Genomic DNA, 15,619 nt, shown 5'->3' with positions numbered 1-15,619 from the left:
CTATACACATTTTTGCTGTGCTTTCACATATTTCACATAACATTAATAAACTATGCAAAAAATCATATTGTAACATCAAACTGTAAAATGTGATGTTTGAAATGGTCCATACAGCAATATATCATCATATAGTCACCTCTGTGACTAAGTACTGAATAGTCACCTCTGTGGCAATTCTTTCCTATAGTAATGACATGCATTTCTGTCAGTATTGTTTGGGATTTAATTACACAGAGGCTTTTGGGAGGAGTTACATCACTGCTCATACATAAGTGATAACTGTAAAACTGTCTACCATTACATATTTCCACTTTTTTCAATAACTTTAATGCACTGAAAATAAAATATAAAAATTATTAAAAATAAATATCAGATGTCCTTGTAATCCCCCGTAAATCCCCTGTAATTTGAACCATGGTGTAATGACACATACATGCATAAACAGCCGTGGAATGTGTGTATCTTACCTGTCGATACCCAGATGTAAAAGCTCCCAGGTAGGCTATGACAGCAGCAGAGATGAGGATATCTCCAGTCAGGTTAATGTACACCTCACCAAGTTGATGTGCTGTCTCACTCCAGCGCATCTTCTCTCCACCCAGGCCACCAATCAGCTGTTCTGCCCTCTCCAGCTTCTTGCTGCACATTTCCACCTGCCACACAGGATGCATATGTTAACATCTATTTATCGCCATAATCAGTCCAGAAACTTGAAAATCATGTGTGTAATTCTAAGGAACAAAATGGCATTTTTAATTATTATTTGTCCAACTTAATGTCAGGAATGGTTGCATGGCAGACATGGAAGGTCGCATTTGTAAGACTTACGAGAGAAGGGATTTACTGGACAACAAAAGTGTAAGGACACTCATAGGACACACAACATACATACACACATGCACAGGTATTTAGGTAGGCACTCAAAATACAAACTCAGGAACACTAATCCGGAGCACCCCCTATAGTCAGAACCATGACACTTAGTAATTGCTGCCACCTGAACTATGTGTTTTATAATGAACACTTGTGTGTTAAATAGTCTTGGAAAAAAGGCATTACATTCAAGGCATTGCAGCAATGGTTAAAACTATTTCATTTTCTAAGCCAACAAGACAAATATTACACTTGTATAATGTATAATTATAATGTATAATTAATTCTAAATGACTAACTTGATTCTGTAAGTCAGCTTTCTTGTGTTTGTTGGCCTCCAGGTTCTCCTGCAGTTTGGCAAGCTTGTCCTGCACCTCTTTCAGTGTAGACTGTTTTATCTTCAGGCTCTCCATGGCTACGTTCAGCTTCTGCTCTGCCTCAGCCTGCTTTATCTTTTTGGGGGCCACAACCTTAGCAACCCTACAAACAACAAAACTCACACATGAAAAGACAAAGGAAGAAAATGCTCAGCATCAGCCTGAAAGTGAAAATCTTACCTGTCATAAGACTCCATGGCACAAACCCATTTACAAAGACCCTCTGCAGCAGTGGAAGCGGTACGAATCTTCTCTGGCACAAAGTCAGGGTTTGTGATGTATTTGTTGCGGATAATGGCCATGATGGCAGCAGGAATGCTGTCTTTGTTGTACAAATGCAAGCTTTGCAGAAACCGCAGGTCTCCCAGGAGTTTTTTGGCTGGCCCCCAGTAATCTTCAACCTTCCTACCAGATCCTGAGGGATCAGGGACTCTATCGGGCTTGACTTCTTTCAGAATGCAGATGGCCTCCATCACCAGCTTCACACCAGCAGGAGGAGACTTCATAGACTTCACAACTGTGATGTCCTAAATAGGGGGAAAAAATTATGTGCTTAATCCTGCATGTGCAGAGAGTATTACCAGAATCTTCTGCGCAAATTTTCCACTAACCTCACTGCTGCTAAAACTGCTTTCTACAAAGCTTAACTAGAAGCCTCAAAAACTCCACAACATCTTCTTGTCCCTACTCAACCCTCCGACTCCCCCTGCCCCATCTTCCCTAAAAGGGAAGAATGAAAAAATCTCCATTCTCCACCACAAATCCTACTCTACCCTCTGAAAATTCTACAACTACTCTAAATCAATTTTCTAAGCTCACATCTGATGAAATCATTCAGATAATATCTACAGGCAACCCAACCACCTGTCCACTAGATCCAATCTCTTCTGCAATGCTTCAAACCATCTCCTCTGACCTCATCCCTTTCATTTCTTATATCATAAACAGCTCAATGTCATCTGACCATGTACCATCTGCCTTTAAAACAGCCAGGGTTCTTCCAATCCTAAAGAAACCCACTGCTGATCCTACAGACATCAACAACTACAGACCAGTTTCCCTCCTCTCATTTCTATCCAAAATCCTTTAGCGCTGTGTCTACAATCAGCTATCACTTCATCTATCACAGAACAACCTCCTGGATCCTAACCAGTCTGGCTTCAGAACAGCTCATTCTACTGAGACGGCCCTTCTGGCTGTTACCGAGCAGCTACATGCGGCCAGATGGGCAAAACTGTTATCTTTACTTATTTTCCTCGACCTCTCTGCAGCATTTGACACCGTTAACTACAAGATTCTCTTGTCAATCCTGAAGCATGTGGTTTGCTTCCTACCTTGATGAGCGATCTTACCAAGTGACTTGGAAAGGATCCACCTCTACCTCACGTAGACTCTCCACTGGTGTCCCTCAAGGCTCTGTGCTAGGTCCTCTCCTTTTCTCCCTCTACACAAGATCACTTGGTGAAGTCATTTCCTCACATGGATTATCCTACCACTGCTATGCTGACGACACACAACTCCTCTTCTCCTTTCCTCCCTCTGATCTACATGCTGCTTCCAAAATCTCTGCATGTCTTACAGACATCTCGTCTTGGATAGCAGCCCATCACCTCCAACTCAATCCCACCAAAACTGAACTAATATTCATTCCAGCAGATTCTTCACCACATCAGGATCTTGCTATTTTTCCTGGACAACTCACAGCTCTCTCAAACAGCCCGCAATCTTGCCGTAACAATAGACAACCAACTCTCCTTCTTGACTCACATCAGCAACCTTTCCCGCTCATGTAGATTCCTTCTCTACAATATCAGACGAATCCACCCTTATCTGTCAACCCAGGCCACCCAGATACTGATTCAGTCCTTAGTAATCTCATGACTGGACTACTGTAACTCCCTTCTAGCTGATCTACCACTATGTACCATCTGACCTCTACAACTCATACAAAATGCAGGAGCACGACTGATCTTCAGCCTTCCCAAATTCTCCCACACCACCCCTCTGCTACATTCCCTCCACTGGCTCCCAGTAGCTGCACGCATCAGATTCAAAATACTGATGCTGGCCTACAAAGCCAAACATGGAGTAGCACCATCCATCCTCACAGCCCTTATTACACCTCGCACTGCACCTCGTATTCTCCGAGCCTCCAGTACTGCTCGCCAGGCCCCTCCATCACTAAAGGTAAAATGAAAACATCTAGACTCTTCTCCGCCTTGGCTCCTCGGTGGTGGAATGAACTTCCCCTCGAGGTCAGAACACCTTACACACTGAGTATTTTCAAACAACAGCTCAAGACCTTCCTCTTTAAAGAATATTTAGATTAACTTGTAACTTTCTTTTTGTCAAACTTGTGTACAGAATTTACAACAGAGTGAATAAAAATATTGTATTCATAGTTGGGGGTCCTAGTGAACCGGAATTGATCTTTTCATCGATGGTAACTTGAAAGCGCGTTGTAAGTCCCTCTGGATAAGGGCGTCTGCCAAATGCCGTAAATGTAAATGTAAATGAGCTAACAACCCTGCTAATAAGGCCCATGTCTCCAAGAACTGGGCTGGTAGTAGTGAACCTAAAGACTACAAAATCACAGGTTCAAACCTCACTTACTACCACTGTGTCCCTGAGCAAGACACTTAAACCTAGGTTGTTCCAGCTGTCCCTGTAACTACTGATTCTAAGTTGCTCTAGATAAGGGTGACTACTAAATACCATGAATGTGAATGTAAATGAACTGACCTGTTGAGTGAGGGTATCCAGCGCTGCTAAAGCAGACTCCAGAATTGGCATGGCAACTGACAGGTCTGCATCACACTCATTCTTGATAGCTTCGGCAGCCATAGCTTGCTGGTTTGCCTCAGCCTCCTCCGTCCTGACCACCTTTTCGGTATTGGCCACCTCTACAGACTCATGCTCAATATGCACCATCATCTCATCCACAGCTTTGCTGGCTACATGCAGCTGTGGTTGGAGCCTCTCAAGCTCCATCTGCATGGTGGCCACCTGTGCGGCCGCAGACTCCAGCTTTTCCAGGCCCACCTCATAACGCTGTTTCAGCTGCATCACCTCACTGCAAAACAATATTGGCACAATTCTGGATATTAAAAGTCACAGATGTCTACAGCAGGCAGAGGTGGAAACAATACTGCAGCCAGGAGCTATGGGTTTAAATCTGTGTGTGTGCGTGAAGGAACCAAGAAAAATAAAATGTTTGTGGGAGACTTTTACAACATTGTAAGCATTATGCATTTATATTTTTTAACACTTAATTGTAAACTGAAATCATAGAAATGTAATATGAATTGATATGCACACACACAACATACATGCTTAGAGTAGACAGCATTTCTCTCTGAGCTGGAATTTTGGGAGTGAGTGTGAATCATTTAAACCAGCCTCTGATACATTGTAACTACCCGCTACTACAAAAAAACTTAGATAACACAGAATATCGAACACATTATTGAGCTGCTGCAGGAGCTAGTAGCCTAATTGGCAACATACTAGCCTATGAACCAGAAGACCCGGGTTCAAATCCCACTTACTACCATTGTGTTCCTGAGCAAGACACTTAACCCTGAGCTGCTCCAGGGGGACTGTCCCTGTCACTAATCATTGTAAGTCACTCTGGATAAGGGCGTCTGATAGATGCTTTAACTATAGCCCAGACCTCACCGGCCAACTTTTTACCCTCATCACAGACCACACACCTCCAATGGATGGGCCTCACCAAGAACATGACTGCCAGGGTGACTTGCTGGTTCCTGACACTCCTGGACTATTGTTTTGATGTGTAGCACCACCCTAATGTCTGGAGGTCTCACCGCTGCCGGTTCAGGCACCCACCCACATTGCCACTCAGGCATTGCAACAAATGACCATGAAGACTGTACAGCACCAAGATGTGCAACCAAGTTTTGGACAGCCTGCCTTGGGCACGTGGCTGTGGGACTAATCTGCCTCTAATCTTCCCAGTTCATCAGCCCCTTTGCCAGTGAACATAAAAGGAAGCCTTGCAAGATAACACAGGAAGGGCTGAATAGCTGAGAACTTTACACCAGTTGCTCAACCTGAAATTAATATCTGTGTTTTGTTCCCTGTCACTCTTTTTCTCACTCCTCCTCTCTGCTCACTCTCACGGAACATAAAGGAACATGGGAAGAACAGGGACAGATAAATTATGCACATACCACAATTTCTCACCACCAAGTGACACCAAACACACGACTCCTTCATGTTCTTGGACTCTGTGACTGCAAAAAACAGCCTATCCAGGGGCATGTGGATTCTTACACAAGAGACTGTGGTTCTTCCTATTGCCTCCCGCGTGACAAATGTAAAAAGCGCAAGACCCATAAATGAGTAGGAGTGTCCAAACTTTTGACTGGTAGTGAATGTTACTAGATTAAATAATCTCTTACAGTCTCCTTTTTTCCAGAAGGTCCTTGAAGGTGGATATGAGCTCTAGATAGGATGTAGGCGTGACGTAGTTGTGGCGCTGCAGTTCTGACTGAAAGCGGGCTGAGAGTTCAATGGCGGAGGTGTGGAAACTTTTGCACATGTTAATGCAGCCAACGCGAGCTTCATCTGTCATGCTGATGTCCTCCAGGAAGCGTGAGGCCACTGCCTCCAGAGCATCTTCAGGCCAGGTCTAAAAGTGATACGTCACAATAATTTGATTCAATGCTCAGACAGCGGAAATGTTATCCCCCATACTCAAATCATTCACCGACTGCTGTATGTCATGGATTACATAAGCAAAAACATGATCATTACATTATATTGAATTCATATGAAACCTATCATTCTGAATAAATACAGAAAGAAAACTACAGTGCATTCGGAAAGTATTCACTGCAAATCACTTATTCCACATTATGTTGTGTTACAGCCTTATTATAAAATTGATTAAGTTAATTTTATTTCCACAAAATTCTACACACAACTCTATAATGAGAACGTGAAAAAAGTTTCCTTAGGTTTTGGCAAATTTATTAAAAATAAAAAACTGAGAAATAACATTTATAAAAGTATTCAAAGCCTTTGCTCATTATACAGCCTCAAGTCTTTTTAGATATGATGCCACACGCTTGGCACACCTATTCTTGGCCAGTTTGTCCATTCCTCTTTGTAGCACCTCTCAAACTGCATAAGTTTGGATGGGAAGCTTCAGCCATTTTATGATCTATACAGAGATGTTTAATCGGATTGAAGTCTGGACCCTGACTGGGCCACTCAAGGTTGTTCTGAAAATACAGTAGTGGATGAAGTACACAAACTATGTATTTGAGTAAAAGTAGAGTTAATAGGGGTAAAAAATTTTCCTCCATTTTCCTCCATTTAAATTTCTACTTCAGTAAAAGAACAAAAGTATGTGCCTTCAAATGTACTTAAATATCAAAAGTTTTTGATAATTTATTAGTGTAATGCCATTAATTACTCTGCCACTAATAACTAAATATATGATAAATTATCATATATTTACATTTATGACATTCATCAGAAGCCCTTATTCAGAACAACTTACAATCAGTATTGACAGAGAAACTTAGGGTTCAGTGTCTTGCTCTGGAACTGTGGCATCAGACCAGCTTTATATTTTTGGAATCTGAATCTGTGAAAATTGTAGGACTGCATGCTAGTACTGATACTAAGCCAAACTTGAGAACTGAGAGAGATGTTCAGCCAATTTAAGATCTCTCCAGAGATGTTTAATCGGATTCAAGTCTGGACCCTGACTGGGCCATTCAAGGATATCACAGAGTTGTTTAAGTGAAGTGATTGTCATTGTGAAACAATCACACGGTGCACACAACAAAACCCATCACAGCCAAAGGTGCCCGGGAAGCAGTGTGTGGGGACAGTGCTTTACTCAGTGGCACATATGTGGCACCTTGGCAGTTTGGGATTTGAACCAGAAACCTTCTGATTATGGGTCAGTTTCCTTTTCTGCTAGACCACCACTCCCCCATGGAACATAAACAAACATAAACAAACAGTAAGTGTGGCCAGGAACTGAAAACACAAACACCAAAATGTGACAAGTCCACATTAATGTTGCATCATTGTATGGCTGCTATACTCTTCCTTTTACAAGGCCCTAATCACAGATGCCCATGAACAGATCCCTGCTGCCAGGCTGATCGGTGCTGACTGTGTGCCCAGCAGTGGCCAGACCTGACAGGTCTAGGAAGAGTCTTGGTGGTTTTCAAGTTCTTTCACTCACGGATGATAAAGACCACTGTGGACATTGGGACTCCAATTAAGCTACAGAAACATCTCAAAGGTCAAGGGAACAGGATGCACCTGAGCAAGTTTGAGCTGCATGGCAAAGGCTGTGAATAAGTATTCACAATGTTTTCTTAGTTTTTTTAATTAGGGAGTAAAAATTTTAATTTAATCAATTTTGGAATAATGCTGGAATGAACTGGAAGAAAACAAGCTCAAAAAAGGTAGTGTGATTAAAGGTAGTGTGATTATTTGTTCTGCTTAGAAACCTTTGGGTTTTGCATTCACATGGATGTTACTTCACACCTACCTTGCACATCCCACCTACTTGACATTGTAGGTAAACAATTACGGAACTTTCAATTACATCACTTCATGTGCCGTAGCGCTCTGCAAACATGTCTCAAGAACGGTTTGAGAAACACAGCAATATGTTTACCAAATTCCCCAGCTCTCAATTTAATTGAGTATTTGTGGGATGTGCTGGGAAAGCAAATCTAATCCATGGAGGCACCACACCTCAATATAAAGGATCTGATACCAACTGCTTGACGGCCACAGCACACCTTCAGTGAAGTCTGTGGGTAAGGGCTGATTTGGTGGCAAAAAGCAATATGTTAAAAATTTGCATTTATGGGGATTGCATTTGTGTATTGGAGTACCTGGAACCAGTCAATAGTGCAGCAGTTGATAAGGGCTGGGAAGCGGCGCAGACGGTCACGGAACGTATCTCCAATGGGACTCATGGCCAGCACTACATGCAGCTGGCTGCGACAGCGCTCCAGAAACATGTTGAACAGAGCCAGAGCACTGCCATCTGTCTGCTTGTCACGTTCCTTTTGCCGGTCCAGCACACGCATTCGCTCACAGACCTCCTGCTTCTCATCTACAGCAAACAGGTTGGGCACCTCTCCAGTGTTCAGCAAGTTGCTCACATCCTCCAGGAAAGACTCCATCTTTATCTGTGTGTCAGTAAATAGAAAGACGCCATGCATTTCGCCGGAGGTGGACTTGCGCATGATTTGCTTGAGGTCTTCATGCCACTCAGTAACACCATAGCTCTTGGTGATTTCCACTTGGAAGAGCTCTGCCTCTGCCATGTGGGCAGCCAAGCGGGTGAGCGATTGTCGCCCACTTCCACCCACACCTACCAGTAGAGCATGGCCATGGGGCTGCTTGAGGACCCGTGAGATGCGGCAAACATGTTCAATAGCAAAACGGAACAGCACCAGGTTCATGGGGGTCTTACTGATATTGTTGAACTCCTCTAGGTGGCTCTCCACCACCTGACGGAGCTGGTGAAGATCGCCCACTTCACGGTAACTCCTATCCTCACCCTTTGGGTCATGAAAATCACAGAACATTAAGCTGCGGAGGTCATCTTCTGTTACACTGCCATCACAGTCTTGGTCCAAATGCAGGAAGAGCTGGTGAAAATTCTCCTCAAGGTGTGTCTCCACAACCTCCTGCAGGAACTGCACCATCCATACGCGATCTAAGTCTTGCACCAGACGATCATAATAAACCCTCAGTACCTGTGTAATAATAAATATACACAAGAAGAAAAAATATATATAAAACACACAAACATATATATTAATATAATAATTAAACAAATGAATATAATAATTAAACAAAAACAAATTACCTAAAACAAAACAGAGAAACAAATATGTTGAATAAAATATAAAATTTTGAACACAATGTAACAAGGTGATTTATATCATTAATATACCAGCAGTAAAGCTCTGTCCCCTGTGAGTGAGGAAATGGCATCTGTGCCTTTAAAGGTGCTGCAGTGCTCTGTGAGTATGCGTGAAATACGATGTGGCAGACACTAAGCTGTGCAGCGATTTACAGACAATTTGTAAGCATATGCCGATGATTGGCCGTGTTTGCAGATGAAAGTAGTTACCTCATGCACCCAGAGACGCTTGATAGCTTTGGGATCATCAGCTGTTTCTGGGCGGGACAGACAGACTCCCTGGATCACTCTGGAAAAATCTCTCAGATTGAACAGGTAGTGTGACTTGGAAGGGGTTGGCAGGAGGCTCTTGGTGGCTTCCTGATACACAGACAGGGTGCCTTTAATAATTTGTTGTGTCAGGCTTCCAAATACTTGGGGGAAGGCAAACCTGGGGATATATCAGTTGGAAAAGTGTCATCTATTTAAGATTTCCAACAAATCTGCATTAAACTGCCTATGGAACCACAGTTACCGAATGTTGAGATGCCAGTCTAGAATTCTGGAGAAGATGGTGTACATGGTTCTCTCATCAAACTCATTGATGGTCACTAGGTTAAAATGGCGCAGAAATCGAGGAGTAATTGGATTTCTGCCACCGCCTGGAGTAGGGGAAACAAGTCTTTCACACAAATACTAATATTTTTTAAGGAATTCAGGAAAGGTTTAATAAGTGCCTAAAACAAAATACTAACTTACCGGGTGGCCCCATTGCACAAACAATCTGAATGTCCACCAGCTGGATCATGGAGCAGTCCTTCAAGTCGTACCAGTTCCAGTGATCCAGCCACTGTCGAAGGAGCTCCACGGGTGGCTGGGCTCCATAAGTTTCCCGTGCCGGCATGTTCACATCATCCACAAACACCACCTGCCCGAGAAGCACAGTTAAAACTAAATCTATGTGAATGCCAGGACCCAGTGCTATTTATGATCTAAAAGAAATGTGAAGGCCACCTTCTTCCATTGTTCTGAGACTCATCAACATTGAAGGTGTTTTTGGCACTTGCCAGGGTCCAATATAGCCAAGTAAATGTACATAAAATCTCTTTTTAGTCTAAATATTTACTAAAAAATAAAGGATTTTAGCTTGTGTTTGAAGATTTACATTTACAGCATTTATCAGATGCCCAAAAACATGTAATCCAGTGCTGACTATAGATAGATGGGTTTCCCTTGCTGTGTAGGTTCCAAAAACTAAATTGTCACTCGCTGTGAAATATATCCATGTACCATTTTCTTGCCAAGTGGAGGACCAAACACTCCTTTGCGACGTTTGTCCAGCTTAGTCATAATGAGGCTCTGGGTCTGTGCAGCCGTTGTCTGAGCTGAGAAGTTGATCAGCAGTGGACTGTAGACATTCTTCTTCAGACGGTTTAAAAGGAAATCCTGTCAAAATGTAAAGGAAGGCATATTTTTACAATTGTTTTTTAATGTGATGATCTCCCTGTTTTAGAAAGGACTTTTGTATCATTCCAAACAAACTGTGGGATCAGTAAGACATGTGCTGGTACTCACAATGATATAAACACTCTTTCCTGTGCCTGTGGGTCCAATGAAGATGGTGGGCTTCTGATGTGTAATGAGCAGGTCCATTAATGCTGTGTAGCGGACTGTGTTCTCAGTTGGGACAATAATCTTGTTGAACTGCGCATCTTGTGGGATGAAGGGAACTAGCTTCAGGTCATCTGTCCACAGCTCCCACCTTCCTGGGCCCTTAGTGAAAAAGGAAACTGCTGATCCAAGGCTGAATTATCCTGTGATTACTGCCGCTACACAACTAATTTATATATACATTTATTTACATTAACATTTACATTTACAGCATTTATCAGATGCCCTTATCCAGAGCAACTTACAATCAGCAGTTACAGGGACAGTCCCCCCTGGAGCAACTTAGGGTTAAGTGTCTTGCTCAGGGACACAATGGTATTAAGTGGGATTTGAACCTGGGTCTTCTGGTTCATAGGCAAGCATGCTACCCACTAGGCTACTACCACCCAATCATTAATTTCCTTAATTCCTTTCATTAATTTCCTTAATTTCCTTTCTAATATTCTGGATGAGCATTATCCAATAAAAATATTCAATTACGCATTTATATATATTTTTATGAACTATTTTTAAATTAAATTGGAACAATCAGTTACAAGAATACAAAACATATTATGCCATCAGTACAGTCTGGTTTCTTTTAATTCCAGCTCATGCTGGATCTCGTATGCAAATGGAACAGTTTTGGCCCAACCCCCTGATAATATACTGCTGTGTTTGAAACCAAAGCAAAAACTGGACCTTTGCAACAATAAAATATTAGATTAGTTTGTTCTAGTATCAGTATGATCAGAATGAAAACAATCATACTAGGTGACTAAGAAAAATGTTGAGATTTACAAACTGTACTATTATTACTGTTATTTATTTGCACAGTCGGTAAACATGTATATATCACTGGTCACTTTTTAACACTTAATTTTTAGCTAAAATGTATATTTTGTGTCCTATTTATTTATACATTGTATTCCATGTGCCGCATCTGTTTTTTGTTGTCTATTTTATGTTGCACTGTTTAAACTGGAGCCACATCTTCTCGTCTCTCTGTATATCTGTATAATATATAGAAGAGATGACAATAAAGTTTACTTTGACTTTTGACTTTTGACTTTTGACTTTGACCATGGAAAAGAAACCCTACACAAACTGATGCACACAGTACTGAAGTTATTGGTATGAGTAAATGGTTGTTTCTCACCTCCTTTATGAAGCGGTATTGGTAGAGTGTGCCCTCTGTAGGCAAGGGGACAGTCAGTGGTTTGACTTGTGTCTCTTCTTGCTCCAGGATGTTGTACCGTGCCCTTGTCTCCTCACTCAGACTGCATGTCAGGATGTCGTGCACAAGGCGGTTGAATTTCAAACGCCCCTCTTCCTGGCAGCTCGCACCCACTGACCACACCAAAGAGAAGACAAAGATGCCCTGTCAAAACAAGAAAATGTTTTTATAGATTCAAATTAGTATCAGTTTCTATATGCTGTATAAGAACAGACTTAATAAACATAAATATTACAAGAGGATAATTACACAATTAAATGTGAAAAGACATTGCAAGAATGAAGTTTATCTACAGCTTCACCTGCAACCAGGCAATGATGTTCCCTTCATTTATGTCTTTCACTTTCACTTCCTCCCAGAACTCATCCATCATGCAATCAATTAGGTTCATCAGAGACTTCACCAGGTTGGTATCGGATGTAGGAGACAGCTCCTTTACAGGAACAAAATGTAGAGTTTTTCAAACACAACTGTTTTCCTTTGCAGACAAAAAAGTAAATTTCACAAGTAATCTCACAACTGGATCAAGCACCATCCTTCCCCTGGTATATTGTTATCTGAAGCAAATGATCTGCTGAAGAGGGATTACCCTGGTCTCTCTGCGTATAAGCTGTAGACAGGCAGGCAGCACCCTGTCAAACAGTCCAGTGATCAGGTCTTTGTGCAAAGACGTAATTGTGGGTGGCAGAGTCTTCAGCCAAGAAACCATTAAAGGCCTCCAGCCCAACATGTTTGGCTCAATGTAGATCATGCCACAGCGTGACACCTGCCATTATGGACACACACAGACATAAATAAATAAAGTATAATGAAATTCAGGTGTACAGGGTAGAAAGTCTAAAACTCCCAGAAGCCCCTTGTTTCTTACTGTGGCAGGAGATGCCACTTCGAGGTCCATGGGCTCGAAAATGAGGCTCATCTGTGGAGACATTTGGATGATCTCACCACTCATCAAGCACAGTTTCTTATTGTCATCCAAAACCGTGTTCATGTTCTCAATCCATACGGCATCCACTGGTCCATCAAAGATCAGCCACTTCCTGTCTGGGCTCTGCAAATAAGAAGTACATTGTACAAATTTATTACGCAATCAGGGTATGCATTTCTATTCCTTTCTACAGTAAAATACTCACCTGAGAGGTTGCAAAGGCTCTGTAGCTGACAGCGAGAATGCCATCTGACCACTCATGAGAAACTGGGTCAAACTGACCATACAGCTGCCCCATGGTGATGGACTTTGGGTTAATGACTGTGATCTGAACTCGGTTCTCATCCATAAGCCCCTGTGCAAAATAATTCATAACCAGTTCATATTATGTCTGTTACTTGCATTGCTCACTTTTCATTTTATGTTAAAGTATTCTTAAATGCAGCAACTTCAGAGATTATAAAAATACAAAATACATCTAAATACATACTTTTATATTTGGTAGATTTCATAGTCTGAAAAAGAACAGCAAAATCTACAGCTTTCTGGTATCCATTAGTAGCTGTCTTTGCAACTATATGATTTTTTTTTACTACAGATGGTTTGTATCAGCATGATATTAATTTTTACCTTATCATAGATATCCTGCAGAGCAGCAGCCAACACCCTGTAAGCACATGTCTTCCCTCCAAAGGGCTCTCCCACCAGCATGAAGCCGTGGCGGACAATCATCATCTCAAAAATCTGAAGAATCTTCTCTACAAAGAAATCAGTCACCTGAAGATTCATTTTATCACAGTTCTCTTTAATGGCTTCTAGCAGGATCTGGTTGTTTGGCTTTGGCAGCTTTATTCCTGGGAAGAGGTCTGAAGTTATTCCCTAGAAATAAAGGTTTGAAGACACTGCAGAAAGTCAGTAGAATAGTAGTCATTAAAGAGAGGTAGATACTACATTCATATTATTTCTTATCCATTCATATTTGATTATTATCATATTATAACATTAGAAATCCACAAAAGAAATGTTCTCCAGCCTAAATAGATTACAGTTTGGCAATCTAGTGACATCAGGAAAAAACACGTAAAAAAAAGATAAACTTTGAATAAAGCATTAATTATTGCCACAATAATAAACATATGTCAGTCTGCCAACTGTCCAGTTAAGGCATTGCACCCCATACAACCATACAATGTGATTTAAGACATACTTTTTAATTGTCAGGGAAAAGAAGAAATCCTGATCTACCTCAAAAAGCGGCAGATCGTGGGTCAGGAATTTGGGGAGATTTACATCAATAATGGACCTTAAAAGAAGGATGTCCTCATTTTCATCTGGAAACTTCAGCTGCAGTAGGTAACAGAGTTAAAAGACAGACTTTTAAGGAATCCTGAGAGAGAGACAAAATTGCCAATGTAGGTAAAAAAAAAAAAAGCTTATTTCCTTTGCAAAGAAGACACTGAACAGGGAAGATGTGTTGGGGAGTTTACCTTCAGATTGCCAGCAGCAGTCAAGACAGACTTGACAGCCCTCATGCCATAATCGTAGTGGGGTTGGGAAGAAAGTTGCTCAGAGCACAGGCGGTACGTAGCCACAATCTTCACAGACAGTGGCCGAGCTCTCACAAAGCCACAGGAATACAGAACAATCTCTGCAATCAGGGCATAGTCTGGCACCATCATGGCCACTGTGCGGAACAATGCCTGAAATGTAAAAAGAGAAATTCATTCTTTAATACATTTTGATTAAGATCATATTGTCAGTTATGCGTACTGGCAATTACAATTGCCATTTAGCAATTTGATTTGCATCATTACCTTAAGGTTGTCAGGCAGCTCTGATCGTCCTGCGTAACCTGGATTCATTGTGATGAAAACAGCACAGGAAGGATCCAGCTTCAACTCTGTCCCTTCAAACAGAAGCGTCTCTGCATTGGCTGTGATTCCTTAAGAAGAAGGTACAGACAATCCAAGAAACACCTCAATCATTTGTTTTTTTAAACTGCATTGTCCATAAAGCTACATTTGTATCCCACCATTGAACTTTAAATAGTGTTTGTTTTAATTTTTCCAAGTGTTGGCTACGTACATAGATTAAACTTAATATTTATTATTAATGTTATTATTATTATTTAAATATTATTAATGTTTCACTTTCTCACCTCGGTAAAATAATGTTGATTTATTAAAAGGTAAAACTTAGGATAACTTGATTGTTGAAAGATTGCATACCTCTCTGAATGGTGAGGATTTGCTGGGCCACTACAGAAAGCACTTCCAGGTCGATGCGGTTGAACTCATCAAAGCAGGCCCATGCCCCACAAGAGAGCAAACCCTGAAACATTATGAAGGCCTTTGAGTGATGTGACTACTGTTCTACAGGTACTGCTTGCAATTTTTACAATGTTATTGAAAGGATCAATTATATTCTGAACGCACTTTAAAGAATTTCCCAAGGGCAATGTAGTCAAGACCATCAGAGCAGTTGAAAACCACACACTGCTTGGCGATAGCTTTGGCCAGGTCTTTGGTGGTCTCAGTCTTCCCTGTGCCAGCAGGGCCTTCTGGTGCTCCTCCCAAGTGCAAGTGTAGGGCCCCAAAAAGAGTCCTATACACAAGAGCACCCTAATTTATTAAGAAGTT

General features: G+C 41.5%; 1 protein-coding gene across 6 annotated transcripts in view; it reads right to left on the bottom strand.

Annotated features, from left to right (window-relative positions):
• Positions 1-15,619, bottom strand: part of dnah7 (dynein, axonemal, heavy chain 7) — a 43,360-nt gene that overhangs the window by 15,016 nt on the left and 12,725 nt on the right. For all 6 annotated transcript variants that reach the window (XR_003743662.1, XR_003743668.1, XM_028964951.1 and 3 more), the window contains exons 24-45: positions 15,416-15,584; positions 15,209-15,311; positions 14,795-14,922; positions 14,468-14,680; positions 14,226-14,324; positions 13,611-13,859; positions 13,186-13,335; positions 12,921-13,103; positions 12,642-12,818; positions 12,354-12,485; positions 11,975-12,196; positions 10,741-10,938; positions 10,456-10,611; positions 9,925-10,093; positions 9,701-9,827; positions 9,397-9,616; positions 8,144-9,016; positions 5,675-5,904; positions 3,993-4,323; positions 1,431-1,777; positions 1,173-1,353; positions 468-653 (exon numbers count right to left, since the gene is read on the bottom strand). Coding sequence is in view for 4 of the 6 variants with exons in the window: in XM_028964951.1 (XP_028820784.1) it covers positions 468-653; positions 1,173-1,353; positions 1,431-1,777; positions 3,993-4,323; positions 5,675-5,904; positions 8,144-9,016; positions 9,397-9,616; positions 9,701-9,827; positions 9,925-10,093; positions 10,456-10,611; positions 10,741-10,938; positions 11,975-12,196; positions 12,354-12,485; positions 12,642-12,818; positions 12,921-13,103; positions 13,186-13,335; positions 13,611-13,859; positions 14,226-14,324; positions 14,468-14,680; positions 14,795-14,922; positions 15,209-15,311; positions 15,416-15,584 (4,843 nt within the window). In the remaining 2 variants the exon portion in view is untranslated. The remainder of the gene's footprint in view (positions 1-467; positions 654-1,172; positions 1,354-1,430; positions 1,778-3,992; positions 4,324-5,674; positions 5,905-8,143; positions 9,017-9,396; positions 9,617-9,700; positions 9,828-9,924; positions 10,094-10,455; positions 10,612-10,740; positions 10,939-11,974; positions 12,197-12,353; positions 12,486-12,641; positions 12,819-12,920; positions 13,104-13,185; positions 13,336-13,610; positions 13,860-14,225; positions 14,325-14,467; positions 14,681-14,794; positions 14,923-15,208; positions 15,312-15,415; positions 15,585-15,619) is intronic.

The sequence above is a fragment of the Denticeps clupeoides genome, chromosome 2, assembly GCF_900700375.1.
Source record: "Denticeps clupeoides chromosome 2, fDenClu1.1, whole genome shotgun sequence".
Classification (NCBI taxonomy): domain Eukaryota; kingdom Metazoa; phylum Chordata; class Actinopteri; order Clupeiformes; family Denticipitidae; genus Denticeps; species Denticeps clupeoides.
This window is presented reverse-complemented; position numbering and strand designations above follow the sequence as displayed.